This window comes from Erinaceus europaeus, chromosome 3 (genome assembly GCF_950295315.1).
Source record: "Erinaceus europaeus chromosome 3, mEriEur2.1, whole genome shotgun sequence".
Lineage (NCBI taxonomy): Eukaryota > Metazoa > Chordata > Mammalia > Eulipotyphla > Erinaceidae > Erinaceus > Erinaceus europaeus.
In genome coordinates, this window is record NC_080164.1 from 69,911,962 (window position 1) to 69,932,105 (window position 20,144).

The 20,144-nt window shown below is 38.2% G+C and overlaps 1 protein-coding gene across 1 annotated transcript in view; it reads left to right on the plus strand.

Moving 5' to 3' along the window:
* The window catches only part of LONRF2 (LON peptidase N-terminal domain and ring finger 2), a 33,343-nt gene that overhangs the window by 2,119 nt on the left and 11,080 nt on the right, over nt 1–20,144 (plus strand). The window contains exons 2-8 of the mRNA XM_016187577.2: nt 9,907–10,025; nt 13,387–13,509; nt 15,602–15,763; nt 17,050–17,251; nt 17,596–17,695; nt 17,948–18,062; nt 19,488–19,609. Coding sequence (XP_016043063.2) covers nt 9,907–10,025; nt 13,387–13,509; nt 15,602–15,763; nt 17,050–17,251; nt 17,596–17,695; nt 17,948–18,062; nt 19,488–19,609 — 943 coding nt within the window. The remainder of the gene's footprint in view (nt 1–9,906; nt 10,026–13,386; nt 13,510–15,601; nt 15,764–17,049; nt 17,252–17,595; nt 17,696–17,947; nt 18,063–19,487; nt 19,610–20,144) is intronic.

The following is a 20,144-nucleotide window of genomic DNA, read 5'->3' on the forward strand; positions in this document are numbered from 1 at the left end:
AATTAAGCTTTTAAAACTAGGTCTTTGTAATCTATCCTGTGAGGTTGTTTTTTTTTTTTTTTTTTTTTTGTCACCAGCATTATTCCTACGTGACCCCACTGCTTCTCTGCTTCTGGTGGCTTGTATGTGTGTGTATGTATATATATGTTATGAGACACTATTTCACATATATTATGAGAAATGGGGAGAAACAGATGGGGAGACACAAAGAGAAATGGAGACACACAGCACTGCTTCACCACTTGTGAAGCTTCCCCCCCCACCCCTCGCAGGTGGGGACTAGGGGCTTGAATCCAGGTCCTCCAGTGTAACAGCAGAGCATAACAGGTATACTCTGCTAGGTGAGCCACTCCCTGGCTTTAATTGGGATGTTAATGGTTTACAATACAAATGTTGGCATATGGTCCAGTTTCTCACCTCATCATGACAGGTGTCTGCAAAACACTCTCACTCCCAATTTAGGTCCTTTTCCATCATCTTGCAGTAGGACCTGAAAGCCTCCACGCCCCACACTCTAGCCCTCTCCCTGCCCTCCTTCCCCAGAGTCCTTTGCTTTTGTATAATACACAAAACCCATCCAAGTTTTACTTTGTGTTTCCCCTTTCTGCTCTTGTTTCTTAAATTGTGTGAGATCATACCATATACATTCTTCTCTTCTGGCTTATCTCACCATGATTCCTTCAAGTTCCATTCAAGATGGGGTGAAGAAGGTGAAATGGACCTACCCTATGGCCTCACAGTTCCTCTCCTGGGGATGTAGTCTAAGGAAGCAAACACCCATCCAAAGAGATCTGTGTATACCTATATTCATAGCAGCATAATTTGTAATAGTAGCCCAAATTTAAAAGCAACCTATGTGTCCAACAACAGACGAGTGGCTAAGAAACTTGTAGTACATATACATAATGGAATACTACTCCGCTATTAAAAATGATGGGTAAGACTTTTTTAAAAAATACCTTTTATTTATTTATTGGATAGAGAGAGCCAGAAATCACAAAGGAAGGGAGTTGGAGAGAGGGAGAAAAACACAGAGACACCTCCAACACTACTTCACCACCCGTGAAGCTTGCCCCCTGCAGGTGGGGAGTGGGAGTTCGAACCCAGTTCCTTGCACATTGTAACATGTGAGCTCAATCAGGTGTGCCACAACCTGGCCCCTAGATAAGAAATTTTTCAACTAATTTTTGCAATTCATTCAGTCCAGCCCTATTGGGAACTTAAATTTTCATCAGAATATTCCCTCTATACATAGATTTCATAATATTTAGAGTTGAACAAGTAGGTTTCCATAATAAAGTTGTTAAATATTAAAGTTTTCCAGTAGATGAAGAATATCAGTGTCTAAACTGAAACTTCTTTTCGTTGATGTTGTGTTCTGGGCTTCACTGCTTTAAGCCAACTTAAAAAAATTGATTAGTGATCTGCAAAATTACAAGACAACAGGGATATAATTCCACACCATTCCTGCTACTAGAGCCCTATACCCCATCCTCCTCAGTCAGAAACTACCATAGTTCTCCCAGATCATAGATAATCATTTTTATTCACTTCCATATCCCTACATTAACTTCCTTTCTAAGTCACACCTACACCTATTATTACTTCCAAGTGTCCTTCCTTTTTCCCCTCTTCCTTCTCAGATAAAAGCAACAGTGCCTGACTTCCTCTAGTGTTTTCCAGATTCTTTTTCTTCTCAGTGATGCTATAAAAACAAAAATTTCTGGTGACAAACGTTCTGGATCCCTGTGGAATTTGGGTTTGGAGTCTTTTGTTCATCATCCCCCTAATGTTTTCCCCCTTTGGAAGTATGGACCAAAATCCTTTTTGGCATGTAGAAGAAAGTGTTCTGCTTATATATTTGCTTCTTTGCTGCAATGGATGTTGGCAGGTTGAGCCATAACTCCTAGTCAGTCGAACTTTTTCAGATAGAAAGACAGACATCACAGCACCAAAGTCCACCGCAGTGCTGTGAGGACCAGAGTCCAAACTTGGATCACATGCATGGTATAGCAGGTGTGCTGCCAGGTGAGTTATCTTGCAGGCCCTGAAATTTCTATTAGTTAAAATTTAAAAAGGTCCCAGCAACTGGGAGAAGATATTTGCACATTATGTATCTGTATAAAGCTCATATAAGGAAATTATACATGTCGACAACAAAATCCAATACAATGTGGGCAGAAAAACCTGCATAGACAGTTTTCTAAAGAAGATAAAATCTGACCCACAGATGTTTGAAAAAAGAATGCTTCACTTAACATTAGAAAATGCAAATTAAGATCACATTGAGATCTCCCTCAAACCTGTGAGAATGGCCTACATCAGCAAAACAGAACATGGTAAATGTTGGAGGGGATGTGGAGAAAAAGGAACTGTTTGGCATGCAAACTGGAGCAGCCGCTATGGAAAACAGTATGGGATGCCATTAAATAAAGATGGAAATACCTTATGATCCAGTAGTAACACTCTTAGGCATATAGTCAAAGGATATGAGAACACTAATTCAAAGGAATATGTATTCCTATATGCATTCTTCACAATACCTAAGAAGTGGGAGTAACTTAAAGGCCAATCAGTGTACGTCTACATAAAGAAGCTATGGTATATTTACTCAATGGAATACTACTCTGGAATTTAAAAAGATGATATTGTATGTTTTGGGGAAAAATGGATGGAACTGTAGGTGATTGTGTTTAGTGATGTAAGTAAAGAGGAAGAAGACAATTACTGGATGGTTCCTCTCAGTAGAATATAGAGAACTGAGACTTTCAGAAGAAGTGAACTTTCAAAGAGGAGGAGAGGAGGAGTAACAAAAAATGTCTCTAGGACTGTCTGAGAGCTATGTTAGTTGAGTGGGCATAAGTCTGGTGGTGAGTGCAGTGTGAAAATATACCCCTGTAATCTTATCATCTTATAAACAACTACTAAATCAATAATAGAACAAAGTTAACAATTCAGTGTCCTTGTTATACTTGTCTCTTTCCATATGCCCACTAGCCACATGAAGCTGCTGCCTTACATAACAGTATAGAGAACTTAAAAAATAAATAATTACTGGAAATGTAGGCCATCATAACATCAGCTGTTGGAGAAGATGTAGAAACTGATTATATGCTGTTGATGGGACTACAAATTATACCCCCTGGGAAGCTGTTTATAAAAATGTGTATTGTGACCAAGCTGTGTTAAAGAAGTTTATACATATGTGCATTGAAGAGAATATATACAAGTATATGTTAGCATTAGAGAAACCCCTGAAGTAGAAACATCTCAAATGTACAATAAGCTCAGAATAAATGAATAAATATAATATGGTGTCTTTATGGATTATTGTGCATATGAATACTATTGCAGAACAACCAAATAGTTATACACTATAATGTGAATGGGTCATGAACATAATATTACATGGAAGGGGCCACTTAAAATATATGATTGTATTTATAAGTCCAACCAGGAAAAATTACCATAGCATATTAGAAATATGGGCTGTGCTTACTTGTGGAGAAGGAAAAAAATAGAATGCCTATGGTAAATATAAGAGAGGTCTATTAAAGGAATCCATTAACACTAAACTAGCCATCCGGGAAATATTAAAGGTGCTTATATAAGAGGCAAGTACAAATTGCTCTCTCCTGTGGAGTAAATAAACAAAGGAATGAGTCAAATAAAGATAAGGTTTTGTCCTGAGACTGCAAAACTGAGTTTCCCCAAGGGGATGAGGAAGAGTGAAGTGCAGGCATCTACCAGGTCCAGTTGACTTTGGTGGAGGGATATTGGTGATTGGTAGTAGGTGAGGTGTGGTAACTCATTTTGAAGAGTTGAAAGATTATACTTTTAAGACATTTATAGTCTTATAAATCAAGACTACCTCAAAAACAAAGTTAACACAAATCAAAGGCGGAATAAACCCTAGATTGAACATATATCATGATAAGAACACCAAGAACATAGAAAATGGCCAAGCCACAGAGAAAAAAAAAAAGTACAAAGCAGATAAGAGAAATGCAGATCACAGACAAAAGATAAAAAATCTATGAGATTTGAATCCCAGGAGAAGAAATAGAGAGAAGGGGCAAGAGTAATATTTTAAGAAAAAAAAAAGATAGACTTTTCCAAATTTGACAGACTTTTTTACTCACTGAATTGAGAAATGCAGTAAAGCCAATGTGTACAACTCAAGCTCTCAGACAACAAACAAAGCATATCTAAGTATATTGTAGTCACATTATTGTAAATCAAGGAGGCAAAGGAATATAAAAGTAGCTAACTCAGTAGAGCAGTCATCATACTATGAACAAATCCCAAGGTTGAAGTCCTATCACCACATGGGAACACCATGATACTGGTAGTGGTGTATGCTCTACAAGTAGTAGAGTGGTGGTGGAGTGTCTTATGCTTCTTCCCCCCCTCTCCTCCCCTCTCCCTTCTCTTTTTGAAATGTAGGAAAAGAATGAATTTTTATTAAAATGTTGGTCTGAGAGCAGTGGAATCCTACATGCATCAGGCCCTAGCAACCAAAAAAAAAAAAAAAAAAAAGGCTTCGAGGAGACTGAGACTGTGAGACTAGACATATTAGAAGCTGCCAGGTGGTGGTACACTGGGTAAAAGGTGCACTTGTTGCCATGTGCAAGGACTGGAGTTCAAGCCTCCAGTTTCATAAGCAATTTAAAATTCTGCAGACTTTGCTTTATAGCAATTTTAATAATCTATGAGAATTATTATTTTTTGTATTAACAGGGCATACAACCTAATTATCATTGCTTTCAAGTCATTCAACTCTTTTACAATAATATTTGTACTATTCTGCATTTCTTATTATTGCCCACTGATTTGACATGTATTAAAGTAGTAACTATAGTTTCCAGCTGAGCAGTGGCCCTGGGTCACAATTGGAGGACAGTATTTTACCAATCCTGAACATGACCATAGGGAGTAAATAACCTCTCTTCTTCACTAAGCCTTTATTAGGCTTTCTTCCCTTGATTCTTTCCCACACAAAGGGTAACTGGTAGACGAGATATATATATATATATATATATATATATATATATATAGCGACGGATTGGGTCCCAAGCTGGGCTTCTGTTTGTGGAAGAAGGGCACAGCACCAAGCGGGCGACCTGCTTCCTTCCCTCTTGGGGGCGGGGCTAAGGGAAGCCCCATACCTAGTTTAAATCCCTGTTTATATATATATATATCTGTTTATATATATATATATATATATATAAAAATATATATATATTTATATATATATATATTTATATATATATATAAAAAATCCCTGTTTATATATATATTTATATATATATATAAATATATATATATATTTATATATATATATATTTATATATATATAAATCCCTGTTTAGATATATATATATCTCGTCTACCAGTTGGATATATATCCAACAGATGAATGTTTTTAGCTAATTTTGGTGACAGGGAACAATAACTTTGAACTTTAAGGAAGAGATCCTTCTGAGAGACTTTCTGTTTAGTGAATCTGTATTATTAAATGAAATACTAAATTATTGATAGAATCTTAAGAATTTTTGTTTTCTTCTTCTTATGTAAGTATTAGAACCATAGTGTCAAATTTACTGCTTGGCATGCTAAGACTAAAATATTTACTGTTTGGCTGGGGGTATGAGTCGACCTGTCAACACCCATGTACAGTGGAGAAGCAATTACAGAAGCCAGACCTTCCACCTTCTGCACCCCATAAAGATCTTTGGTCCATACTTCTAGAGGGAAAAAGAATAGGAAAGCTTTCAATGGAGGGTAGGGGATACAGGACTCTGGTGTTGGGAATTGCACCCCTTTATACTGTAATCTTGTCAATCATTATTAAATTACAAATGAAAATAAAATATTTATGTTTGACTTTTTACAGAAAAAAGTTTCTGACTCTTGCTTTTTAAAAAAATGAGTCAGTTTCTACTGTTTGACTCATTTCTTTCCTGCTTCCTGACTTCTACCCTGGTCAGCTCTTTTCTGTATTACACACATACACACACATGTGTGCATTTATAGTCAGTGCTTTTTAATTATGTTTTTTGTATAAGCATGTGTCCTCATTTTCCTATGTATATAAACTTAGAGGTCATATAATAGCTTTCAAAAATACCAGGTTTGAGAAAGTTCAAGTATTTATTTGTTGTCTTTTTTTTTTGTCTACTTTAATAGTTTTAGTAGCTAAAGATGACCTGTTCTTTTTTAAAAATTTTATTTATTTTTTATTTATAAAAAATAAACATTGACTAAACCATAGGATAAGAAGGGTACAACTTCACACAATTCCCACCACCAGAACTGTGTTTCCCATTCCTTCCCTGGTAGCTTTATTCTTTAACGCTCTGGGAGTATGGACCCAAGGTCATTGTGGGATGCAGAAGGTTGAAGGTCTGCCTTCTGTAATCGCTTCCTGGTTGAACATGGGCGTTGACAGGTCGATCCATACTCCCAGCCTGTCTTTCTCTTTCCCTAGTGGGGAAGGACTCTGGGGAAGCGGAGATCCAGGACTCATTGGTGGGGTTGTCTGTCCAGGGAAGTCTGGTTGGCATCATGCTAGCATCTGGAACCTGGTGTTTGTAAAGAGAGTTAACATACAAAGCCAAACAAATTGTTGACCAATCATGGACCTAAAGGCTGGAATAGTGCAGATGAAGAGTTGGGGGGTGCTCCATTTTGTAGATAGCTAGTAGGCATATTTTAGTTATATTCCAAAGGGCCTGTGGCTATACTATTGTTTTTTTGTTTGTTTTGTTTTTTCTGAGCTTGAAATCTGATATGCAAGTGGATCTTAATTATTGTCTGGGGAGGTGGTGTCATGGCTGACAGAAGGACCAGAAAGCTGGATCAGGGAAGAGAGTGGCTCCCAAATATAGGAAAGGGGTATAAATATTGTTGACTGTAAACCCCATCAATTTGATGTGATCTGGGGCCCATATTCAGATAGGAGCCTGTGTGACCTCTGAATCCCTGTAGATCTGAGCTCACATTTTGTGGTCATAAGTAGGAACATTCCAAGCTGCCCCAATATTAGGACCCATCTTCCTCAGGTGTAGCATAGTGTATGTTGTCCAGCTTCCCTTTGGAGGATGGAACATTCTCTACCATTATTGATCCAAGTTGAGGGCAGGGTCCTGTGGGGGCCCACAAAGGGGTCTGTTGTGTTGTTCTTTCTAGGAATGACCGGTAACAATGGAGAGAGGGATTTATTCGAGGTCTAGGCCCATCATGTCTGTTTGGGAATCTCAGGACTCCCCGAATAGGGCCCCTGCTGATGGGGTGGCATCGTTAAAGTATGCCAGTCTCTTGCCCTTATTCAACTTTTGCAGTCCTTGTTTTGATGAGGTTAGCTGTGGAGTGAGTGAGAGAACTGTAATAGGAAGTAGGTGAGGAGGGTATCTAAGTCTAAGTAGACACTATTTCATTATGAACTTTATACTGACTCACTATAGATTATTGTGTGTTTTTGCTTTCAGGTATATATTTTGCCCTAATTTAAGGATACATGTGAACATATGGTCTATCTTATGGAACCTGGTCTATATCTAGGTTTTGGGACTTTGTTAGGAAGTAAACTTCCTGGAATGGAATTTGAGAATACTATGAAAGGAAAGGTTTTACCTGAGTAATGAGGGTGAAGGGCCTCATTACTCATTCCATGCCTGATGTCTCTGGACATAGTCTGAAGTGAAGCTTGCTGAGTGGGTGCTCATTGCGTTGATTAGGTTGGGATCGGTGGATGCGATTTCATTTGGTATGAATTGAAGGAAGCATGGAGGAAAGTGATTCCCACCCTAGAGGTTCCAGAACTGGGGGAAATATAGGCTCTAAAGAGAAAGTGGGAGGTTCCTGCTGTCTTAGCATTTAAGAAGACAATAAATAGTTATTGCTATAATCACATTATTTGGCAATTGGGTTAACTTTGAAATATCCCTTTGTTAGAATTTGCTGTATCATACACAACATCACTATAATTTATGTCCTCTGACATTATTTGTATATAGCTGTGCCACTGATTGCTTCTGTTCTCCCTGGTCTAAGCTTTTTTTTTTTTTTAAATAATTTATTTCTTTATTGGGGAATTAATGTTTTACATTCAACAGTAAATACAATAGTTTGTACATGCATAACATTCCCCAGATTCCCATTTAACAATACAGCCCCCACTATGTCATTCATCATCTTTCATGGACCTGTATTCTCCCCAGCCACCCACCCACCCCAGAGTCTTTTACTTTGGTGTAATACTCCAATTTCATTTCAGGTTCGACTTGTGTTTTCTTTTCTAATCTTGTTTTTCAACTTCGGGCTGAGAGTGAGATCATCCCATATTCATCCTTCTGTTTCTGACTTATTTCACTCAACATGATTTTTTCAAGGTCCATCCAAGATCGGCTGAAAACAGTGAAGTCACCATTTTTTACAGCTGAGTAGTATTCCATTGTGTATATATACCACAACTTGCTCAGCCACTCATCTGTTGTTGGACACCTGGGTTGCTTCCAGGTTTTGGCTATTACAAATTGTGCTGCCAAGAACATATGTGTACTGTTGTATGCTTTACATTGGGTAGTTCTCCCCCGCCAAGAGAATTGCATCAGTCCTGTTAATTTCGCGGGCCCGCTTGGCCCCGCCCCGGAGGAACCCCGCCAGAGTTCCTGAGTTCGAGAGTAAGGGAGAGGGTTCCTGAGTTCGAGAGTAAAAGAAAGAGTGCTTGCGCCGCCGCAAAGAGACAGCAGAGTTCTGTTTGGTGATTAGTTTGTCTTAGTTTATGAATCGTTGTTCCTGAATAAAGAAATACAGCTTCCCTGCCCAGCTGTTGTCTCCTCGTCTCTGTTACCCGCCCGAGAAGCTAGCCCGGCAAGAGCCTTCCGAAATTTTAACAACTGTACACAGATCTTTTTGGATGGATGTGTTGGGTTCCTTAGGATATATCCCCAGGAGAGGAATTGCAGGGTCATAGGGTAGGTCCATTTCTAGCCTTCTGAGAGTTCTCCAGACTGTTCTCCACAGAGGTTGGACCAATTTACATTCCCACCAGCAGTGCAGGAGGGTTCCTTTGACCCCACACCCTCTCCAGCATTTGCTGCTGTTCCCTTTTCTGATGTATGACATTCTCACAGGAGTGAAGTGATATCTCATTGTTGTCTTGATTTGCATTTCTCTGACAATCAGAGACTTGGAGCATTTTAAGAGAGTCAGCATACCAAAAGACTCAGCCTATGTATTAAAAAGACTCAGCCTGTGATATAAAAGGTTTGAGATATTCAATCAATTTCCCCCCCATATTAATTAAATAGTGATTTATATGACTAAAAATTGATAGGAGTGTACATAAACACCATTTCCACCACCAAAAGACTGTGTCCCATCCCACCCCTTCCTCCCCACTCCCACCCTATGAAGCTGAACATCCACCCTCATTCTCAACCCAGGGTTTTTACTTTGGTGCCCTACTCCAAATTCAGTCAAATCCTGCTTTGAGTTTACCTTTATGTTATTCTTTCTCAACTTCTGTTTATGAGTGAGATCATCCCATACTTATCTTTATCTTTCTGACTTAGCTCACTTAACATAATTCCTTCTAGCTCCATGCAAGATGGGTCAGAGAAGGTGGGTTCATTGTTCTTAATAGCTGCGTAGTATTCCATTGTGTATATATACCACAGCTTTCTCGCCACTCATCTGTTGTTGGGCTTATTTATTTATTGATGAGAAAGATAGGAGGAGAGAGAGAGAACCAGACGTCACTGGTGTGCTGCCGGGGATTGAACTCAGAACATCATGCTTGAGAGTCCAGTACTTTTATCTATTGCACCACCTCCTGGACCACAGATGACTTGTTCTTATATTCAGTATTTTCTGTGTTTCCCTGTCGCTCATGTCTTTCAGCTCCTGGTGATTATTCATTATTGCTGCTGCGAGCAGAATTATACTTAACCATGAAGAACTATGACCAAGCTCTACAGGATGTCACTATAGTTTGTCAGAACGAACCTCTCCTTACTAAGGTATTATACTGATTTATTTTAGCCATAATAAATGTAAGTTTATGGGATTTTCTTTTAGATTTAATAAAAGTATTTTATTTTAATGACAGAGAAAGGTCAGAGTACTGCTCAGCTCTGAATTACTGTGAGGCTGGGGGTTGAATGGGATTTTCTTTGTAAAAGTTAGATAACTGTGACTTGTTATTGTGCAGACCTTTAAAAGTATAGCAAATTATAGTAAAGGTACACTTTGTAATAAGCTATCTCTAAGTTTACAAACCAAGTCTACAACTGTATCTAGATAAGAAACAAAAATGTAGATGATTTTTAGTAGATATTTCACCAAATAGAATACCTTATACACCAGAAAAGCGCACATACACAAAGGGAACAAAACAGACCAAATAATACCTGACATGTAAAGAAACAGGAAGTTGTGACTTGTACTGTCCCATAAAAATTGTCTGAGTGGATGCAAAGGTTTCATTTGGGAGGGGAAAAAAACTATAAAGTAGTTATTACATAGAACTGAATTTATGTTTAAATAACTGTAAGAAAATTTAGAGTCTTTGAATTAACTGATAATCTCAACAGTGAAATTAAAAATATTAAAGGGGATTCTAAAAATAAAAAGAAACTCTAGATCTTAAAAATACAAATTTTGACATAGAAAACTTGTAGAGGGTACTGGGAAATAGTTCACCTGGTAGAATTCACACTTTGCCATTCTCAAGGACCTACATTTCAGCCCTCAGCCACTTCATAGGAGCACCTTCATGGGGAGGCTTTGTAAGCAATGTAGCAGTACTGTTTTGCCTCTTCTTTCTGTGTCTCTCCTCTCTATCTCCCCCTCTGTCTAAAAAAAGAGTCTGCTGGAAATGGTGTAGCCATGCAGGTATAGAGTCCCAATTATAATCTTGATGATAGAAATGTAAAAACAAAAAATAAATAGAATTTTTTCAATTGTTAGATGGGGCTAGGAGATAGTTGAGCACACAGTTACCATGTGAGAGGACCTAGGTTCAGGCCTCTGGCTACCACACAGGAGTACCTGCCCACAGGAAGCTTCACAAGCAGTAGAATAGTCCTGTGCTATTTCTTGTCCTCACCTTAAATAAGTGTCAGGAGTGGTAGAACTGTGTAGGAGCAGAATCTGGTGGAAAACAAAAATATCAAAAATGCTAACTAAGGTTAGTAAGTGTTGCATATGCTAGTGAAATTGAGGATAGATAAAAAGAGATTACTTGGGGTCAGGCAGTAGCACACCAGGATAAGCACAGATGGTGTGAAGTGTGAGGATCTGCCCAAGGATCCCGGTTTGAGCCCCTGGATCCCCACTTCGGGGGGGGGTCACTTCATAAGCAGTGAAGTAGGTCTGCAGGTACCTATCTTTCTCTCCCTATCTCTGTCTCACTTCCTCTCTATATTTCTGTCTGTCCTATCCAACAACAACAATAGCAAAATGGAAAAATAATGGCCACCAGGAGCAGTGGATTTATAGTGCAGGCACTGAGCCCCAGAAATAACCCTGGAGGCAAAAAAAAATTACTTAGTTCAAAAATAGATAAATAATAAGAAGAAAGATTAAAGTATAAAGATTCCTAACAACTGTGGCACAGTATAAAGTAGCATAATATATGTATATTTGGAGTCCCACAAGAAGTAGTTTGAAAAATGGTAGAAAAATTGATGTCATGGTCAAAAGCTTTCCAAACTTAATGGACACATGAATTACATATCTGAGAAGTTCAGCTTAATGCAAGCTTAGTATCTACAGAGAAGTGCAATCTAAACCCAACATAATGAGACTGCTTCTCTGTAAAATAAAGATAAGATATTCTTGGAAACAGGATAAAAATGACATAGAAACAATGCTATAAAAAGCAATAAAATTTATAAATGATTTTATAGTCATTCAGCATTGAACAACATATTCAAAATGCTGAAAGAAAAAAGTTTTCACCCAAGAATGCTTTATCCAGAGAAAATGTCCTTTAAAATGAAATTGAAGTAAAGGCATTCCCAGAAAATTAAAATGGAAATGGTTGCCAGAAGATATGCACTATAAAAAAAAAAAGACAGGAGTGGTGAGGAACTGTATTCCTAATGAAAAAGGAAGGAAGGAAGGCAGACAGGCAGGCAGACACAGCAAACTGGGAGATGTTATAGATGTATCAACAACTGTATTTATTGTAAACCATTAGTCCCTCTAGTAAAACAGAGGAGGAAAGGAAGAGGGAGAGAGAGAGAGAGAGAGAGAAAAAAAAAAAGAGAAGCTACTAAAAAAATGGATCCACATTGTATTTTGTTTATTTCTGCTTTGGTACTTCAAATATTGTTATGGGTTTTTTTTTTTTGTTTGTTTGTTTTGCCTCCAGGATTATCCCTGGGGTTTAGTGCCTGCACTATGCTATGAATCCACTGCTCCTATGGTCATTTTTAATTTTTTTTTGAATAGGACAGAGAGGAATTGAGAGGGGAGGGAAAGACAGAGAGGGAGAAAGATAGACAACTGCAGACCTGCTTCAAAGCCTGTGAATTACCGCCCCTCCCCCGGTGTGCAGGTAGGGAGCCAGGGGCTCAAACTGGGATCCTTGTGCAGATCCTTTTGCTTTGTACTATGTGCACTTAACCCAGTGCACCAAACCCAAACCCCTGTTGTGTTTTTTTTTTTTTTTTTTTATGTTTGGCCTTTAAACAATGAGTTTGAGTTACACAGACCTACTTACACCAGTGTATTTTTGTAAGCAGTCTTCATAAACATTAAAACATTGATAATAAAGTACGCATAGTATTTTCCTTATGATTCTAAGCATCATTTATTATGATAACGTACCCAATATATATGTAATGTGAAAAACATCAACAGATTGACTGCTTTTGTAAGCAGGGAGGCCTCTGGGCAGCAGTAGGCTATTAGTATACTTTGATGGAGCCCAAAGTTATATATGAATTACTGACAGTGTGTGGCATGTCAGCACCCCTAACCACTGTATTAAGTCAACTGGATTAATTCCTGGTCAAGTTTACATCTCTTAAAAGACTGTATACACATTGAAGAGAGGATTATGGTAGTAATCTGTGATTACTAAGTGAATTTAAAGTTTATAGTTAGCCAGTATTCTCTCAGTGTGTCCTTTGAGACTACTTTGAGCTTGAATTTTATCTGTGTTGACTCCTGTGTTCTGATGACATATTGTATTTTTAAGACATTGAAATTAGTTCAGTTTCCAGGGTAGCGCTAGAGACATCCTTACAGGCTTTTGTTTAGTATATGTACCGTGGACATACATGATTCTAATGATGTTTGAGTACTATTGTTTGCAAGTATATAATCATGCTTTTCAATTACTTAATAAAAAAAATCTCTTGATTAATCTAGGGGCACCATGTGAAAGCTCAGGCTCTTTCTGGTTTGGGAAGAAGTAAGGAGGTGTTGAAGGAATTTCTCTACTGCCTCGCTTTAAATCCTGAATGTAACTCAGTGAAGAAAGAAGCACAGAAGGTGTGATCTCCTTTAATTCAGGGACTTTTCTTTAAACCTTACTTACAAGCCTTGTGATTTTGCTGAGTAACTTCTACATATAAAAGAAACAAATAGAATTCTGAATATTTATAGCAGTGTGGTTAAAAACAATAGTAAGCCATCCAAAAATGGGCAGAGGATATGAACACAACACTCACTACAGAAGAGATCCAAAAGGCTAACAAACACATGAAAAATTGCTCTAGGTCAGTGATTGTCAGAGAAATGCAAATAAAGATAACATTGAGATACCACCTCCCCCCCGGTGAGAATGGCATACATCAAAAAGGAATAGCAGCAACAAATGCTGGTGAGGTTATGGGAACAAAGGAACCCCTTTGCACTGCTGGTGGGAATGTAAATTGGTCCAACCTCTGTGGAGAGCAGTCTGGAGAACTCTCACAAGGCTAGACATGGACCTTCCGTATGATCCAGTAATTCCTCTCCTAGGGATATACCCCAAGGACTCCATAACACCCAGCCAAAAAGATATGTGTACACCTATGTTAATAGCACACAATTCATAATAGCTAAAACCTGGAAGCAACCCAGGTGCCCAACACCAGATGAGTGGCTGAGAAAGCTGTGGTATATATACACAATGGAATACTACGCAGCTATTAAGAACAATGAACCCACCTTCTCTGACTCATCTTGGATGGAGCTAGAAGAAATTATGTTAAGTGAGCTAAGTCAGAAAGATAAAGATGAGTATGGGATGATCCCACTCATAAACAGACGTTGAGAAAGAAGAACAGAGGGAAACTCAAAGCAGGATTTGACTGAATTTGGAGTAGGGCATCAAGTAAAAACCCTGGGTTGAAGGTGAGGGTGGATGTTAAGCTGCACAGGGTGGGGGTGGGGGCAATGGGATGGGACACAGTCTTTTGGTGGTGGGAATGGTATTTATGTACACTAAAGAAAATAAAATTAAAACAGTAGTAGGGATAGTGATTTGGTTAATGATAAGATGCATACATTTGTTAGCTTTCATGTGTAGATGAAAGCTGAATGTTACCTGAGATAGCACAAACAGCTCAATTCTGTTGAAATGGTGATAGAATCAGGTGAAGCTAGACTCAGAGAAGGGGAAAGACAGCACAGCACCAAAACTCCCTCCCATTGTGGTGGGGGCCAGGCTTGAATCTGGGTCAAACTGTCCCTGTGAGCTACTTTACAGTCTCCTACTTTGCTATCTTATTCATAAGACTTTCAGGGGTTATTTATTTATTTTTTTAGCAAATGTGTAAGCATTAGACAGAAAAAAAAAGTCTAATGCAGGGCCGAGTGGGGCACACCTAGCAGATTGCACACATTACCATGCTCAAGGACCCAGATTCAAGCCCCAGCCCCATGAACAGTGAAGCAGTGCTGCAGATCTCTCTCTTCCTCCCTCTCTCCCCTTTCCCACTCAGTTTCTCTCTCTCCATAAAAATAAATTCACTGGGGGTCAGGCGGTAGGTAACGCAGTGGGTTAAATGCACATGGTGCGAAGCACAAGGACTGATTTAAGGATACCGGTTTAAACCCCTGAGCCCCCACCTGCAGGGGTTTGCTTCACAAGTGGTAAAGCAGATCTGCAGGTATCTATCTTTTTCTCCCCCATCTTCCCTCCTGTCTCAATTTCTCTCTATCCTATACAACAACAACAACATCAGTGTCAATAATAACAATAATGACAACAAGAGCAACAAAAGGGGAAAAATGGCCTCCAGCAGCAGTGGATTTGTAGTGTGGGCACAGAGCCCCAGAAATATTCCTGGACGCAAAATAAATAAATAAATAAATAAATAATAAAAATAACTAAATTCACTAAGTTAGAAAAGAAAGTATAATGTATATTTTGTAACTGGTAAGATGGAAAGGGACTGGAAGTTAAAAATGCTTAAAACATTGCTTATGGCTTCAGATGTTTGAATTTCAAAATACTGGCAATTGGAATTTGGTAACTATTCTGTTAAATAGTTTATTCCTGTCTGATTTCATGGTTTCTTCCGAATCTTTAAGGCACAATATGTATTTTTTTTCCCAAAAGTGCTCTAAAATATATTTTTTCTTGGCAATTTCATAGGTAATGTGTGAAGTGCTTTTTCTAGCTTCAGAAAATATGCATCAAAACTTAACATCTCCCATCCAAAGCAGTGTGCTGAAAACCAAATTACAGGCTCAGTGTCAAAGCCACGTAAACACCCAGCCTTCTTTGGAAGAAGACAGTGATGCAGGCTGTTCTAAGGTATGAAGTGCATGTGCTTATGAATATCATCTTGGTTTTTTTTCAGTAATATCTTGACTAAGCTTTATGCAACTCCTTCAAGTTGATTTATTTTATTTTATTTATTTATATTTTTACCAGAGCACTGATCAGTTCTGGCTTATGGTCGTGCTAGGGATTGAACCTGGGACTTTGGAGACTCAGGCATGAGAGTCTCTTTGCATAACCAGTATATTTCCCTGTCCGGCAGCGATACTTTTAAAAGAAGTTGGTGAAAGTAATGATGATGGTTGAGGGCTGTAAGAAACATATAGCACATCTTCAAATAACCCCTGCACACCAGGAGACTTGAAATTACTTTTATTTGTAGAAAAGAAAGCAGAGAGGAATGATTTGAGTATATGAAGATTGGTGTTCCATGCCAGTGAGATAGCTCACCTAGGAGGGTGCCTACCCTGACATGGTGTAAGACCTAGGTTTGAGCCCTATGTATACCAAACAGGAAGGCGGTGACACTGGGGATACTTGAGTAGGATCCCTCTCTTTCTCTCCCTCTCTTGTTTTTTATCTGAAAAAGTTGGCCCATAGTGGTGATCCCTGGTAACACTCTCTCACTCACTCTCTCTCTCTCTCTCTGTCTCTGTGTGTGTGTGTGTGTGTGTGTGTGTGTGTATGTATGTATGTATGTGTATGTATGTATGTATCTGGCCCAGGACCCATAGCACAGGAGCCTGTATAACCTCCAAGTCTCTGTCAATCTGAGCTCTCAGTCCATGGTCACTGCTGGGAACATTCTAGGCTGTGTTCATTTCAGAACCAGTCTTTCTCGAGTGGCAGGGTAGAATGATCCAGCCTCCCTTCAGAGAGTGGGGCAGTCCCTACCGTTGGTAGTTCATGGTGAGTCCTGAAGAAGCCCATAAGAAGGCTTATGATGATGTTCCTGTTGGAAGTGACTAGTGATGGTGGAGAGAGGGGTCTATCAAAGGGTTAGGCCCATTGAGTCTATGGGAGAATCCAAGGATTCCCTGACTAGGGTAGCCTTGCAGTGACCAGGAGGGCCATCATTGAGTGAGCCAGTCTCTTGCCCTTTTCCAGCTTTTGTGTTCCCTTTTTTGCCTGCCAAGCTTTCTCCCAGTTGTTAAATCATTGAGTGTCACTTGTTGTATCTAAACCAGTATTAGGTTTATTCTCCGCAAGGATTTTACTGCACGACTTTATAAGCCAACTATTTTGCTTTCTTCTGCCATGATTTCTTGTAATTCTTATAATTTCTAATATTCAGAATTTTTTTTCCCCTTTACTACCAGACTCCACCTGAGAAATCTGATATGTGTAGAAATACCAATGCTTCAATTTTGTATTTTATACTGGGCCTACACTGTGAAGAGGACAAAAAGGTGTTAGATAGCATCCTTCCAACAGTATCCAGCAATGGTTTGAAGAGACAGTTTCCAAATGATTTGGAGGATGTGCATGACTCTGACATGCCTGAAAAAATCCCGAAGAAAGGTCGGTGTGTATTTTATCATACAGTTGTGTAACTCTGGAGTGAAAGAATATTAGCTAGTGGTCAGTGTATTTGAAAGTAATTTTCATAGGTTTAAAATTAATTTAAATTATTAGATGCAAAAATGTACAATAGCTTAGATAATAATATTAATTTTGCAAGGACTTCATAGTCAAAAATAGAAAAATTGTGTAGAATTGTTGCATGCTATTAGTTCGACAGGAATTATTCCTGCCTGGCATTATCTTATATTGTATAACTTTTTTTTTTTACCCAGAGGACATACAGTTTTGCCATGCCAATATGCATGTAAAAGTTAATTGTAACATTTAAAACCTTTTTTCAGAGGCAGATTCCTCACCTCAAAGGAACATGAACTCTAATACAGGAGAAATTCCAGAACTCTTAATAGATGTAACTGACTTTGAGTGTGCCCTTTGCATGAGGTAGGAGTTTATGCACCTCTGTAAAAGATTTAATTTTCCTGAATTTTTTTCTTAAAAATAACAAAGATTTTTTATTAGAGGAATTAAGTATATTTCATAAGTAATTTAAACATTTGTAAATGAAAATAATGTATTAATTATTTTTCTAGAGCAGCTAGAGAATTTGCTTGTGGAATTTATATAAAATAAATAGATTATTTGAAAACCTCCTATAGATATTTCTTGATAAAAACTCAGAAGTTGCTTTTCTAGGTTACTCTTTGAGCCTGTCACCACACCATGTGGACATACATTTTGCCTGAAATGCCTTGAGCGCTGCCTGGACCATGCCCCACATTGTCCATTATGCAAAGAGAAACTTTCTGAAGTAAGTATATGGCATGAAGTGACAAGATGACTCAGCCCCTCTGCTCATCGGTAGATGCTCACTTCACAGTTGGCTTTCCTTCTCCCACCCATCTGTTAAAGAAGTCGAATTTCTCTAATCAAACATAATCTTTTCCCCATCCTTCTGATGTCTCAAAAATATGTAAAGGAAGTCAGATACTGAAACATCTAAATTTTATGTAAATATTTAGGCTTAAAGTCCAGTTGAGACATATTGAAAAGAACTGATATTATTTAGTGTTTCCTATGTGTTAATCACAAATAGGTGAGGTAACACTACTGAATCCTTAATGTATGGTTAATACAGAGTTCAGACTACATTATGACCTACTTTGTGTGCCAAAGATTCACTCCTTTATCTCATCTTGAAATGGATGTGTGTGGTGTGTGTGTGTGTGTGTGTGTGTGTGTGTGTGTGTACACACTCATTTTGGCTAGTGCTAAGGACTTGATTCTTTCTAACTTCTGAAAGTCCCTTGTTATGGATGCCAGTAAAGAAAAAACTTGTTAACAAAATGCTTGAAATAAGGCAGTTTAGAGAGAGTGTGTGCATGTGCACAGGTTAATATTCCTTCAGTCATGTATGTCCTTTTATTCCATGGATGCTAGTATATTTTAATTTTTATTCAGCCTCCACATTTCTTCCTTCACATTTCTATTATTATTATTATCATTTATTTATTTATTGTATATAGACAGCCAGAAGTTGAGAGGAGGTGGGAGATAGGGAGATAGATACCTGCAACCCGGTTTCACCACTTGTGCAGCTTTGCCCCTGCAGGTGGGGATCAGGGGTTTGAACTTGGGTCCTTACACACTGTAATGTGTGCTCAGCCAGGTTGCCTGCCCCCGCCCCCCACCTTTCCTTCATATTTCTCATCTAGCTTTCACACCTTGGTCCCTTACTTCCTATGTCAACCCAAATAAAATCAACTATATCTTTTGTTTGTTTGTTTCTGTCTAAGTAAAATTAAGCTAGAGAAAAGCCACATAGTTGGACAGTTTGATTTCAGTTTAAATTCACAATCTTAAATCTTAGACCCCAAACATTATAGTCATCCTTCTTACTGTTTTTCTCTAGTGCCCTCTAGTTCTTACTCTAGTATTATTACTTCATGTTTCTTTCCTCTTCCACTTTCATTCTCTTAACTAACATTGTAACACCTAAGGAAGGTTGGAATTGCCCGGCCCTTCCACCAGGAGGTGACCTTCACTTCACAGTGGATGAATTGTCCCGTCCTTTCTCTTGCTTTTCCCATCTCCCAGCCCTCAGCCCCCATTTCTTTTGTTTTCTCAGACACTCCACTTCTTGGCCTCTTTGTTGGTTCTTCAGATTTTAGAGTACTTTGTCCTTTAGAATCACCACATATTAATTAGAATTAATTAACATCTCATTCTGTTGCAGTTGCTGGCAAGCAGAAATTTTAACATAACCATTCTGGCTGAAGAACTAATATTTCGCTATTTATCTGATGACCTATCTGACAGGAAGAGAATTTATGATGAAGAAATGACAGAACTGTCCAAGTAGGTCTTCATGCTCTGTATATTTGATCTTGACTTTGGTTTAAACAAGCAAATGAAAAACAGTATTTGTTAATCTCAGCTTTAACTTTATCTCAGGTATTTTTCCTTCACAGAGATATTTAAAAACTTTCAATTAAACTCAGTATTAGTTGCAGAGAGTTTATAGGAAAGTGGAAAGAAGTTATAAAACATATTTCCAAAAGTGCATTTTAGCAAAATTATGTTTTTGCTTTTTGTATTTTAATCAGATATTGAAATTTTTAGAATTGAAAAGACACACTTTCTTCTCTCTTCTAGAACTAGAAGCAAATATAGTACTGAGAATTGCTATTCATAACAGACTCAACAATTGTTTTTTGCCTAGTAATTTTCTGTTGTAATTACCTTGAACTATTGAGGTGTCATATTAATAGTTCTTACAGTCCTTTTTATTTTGAACTCATTACCTCTACACTACAGTGTATTTTCTTATACTCAAAAGCTGTAATGTTTTTTCTATAATGTTTTTTAATAATTGTTAAATTATTCAGCTCAT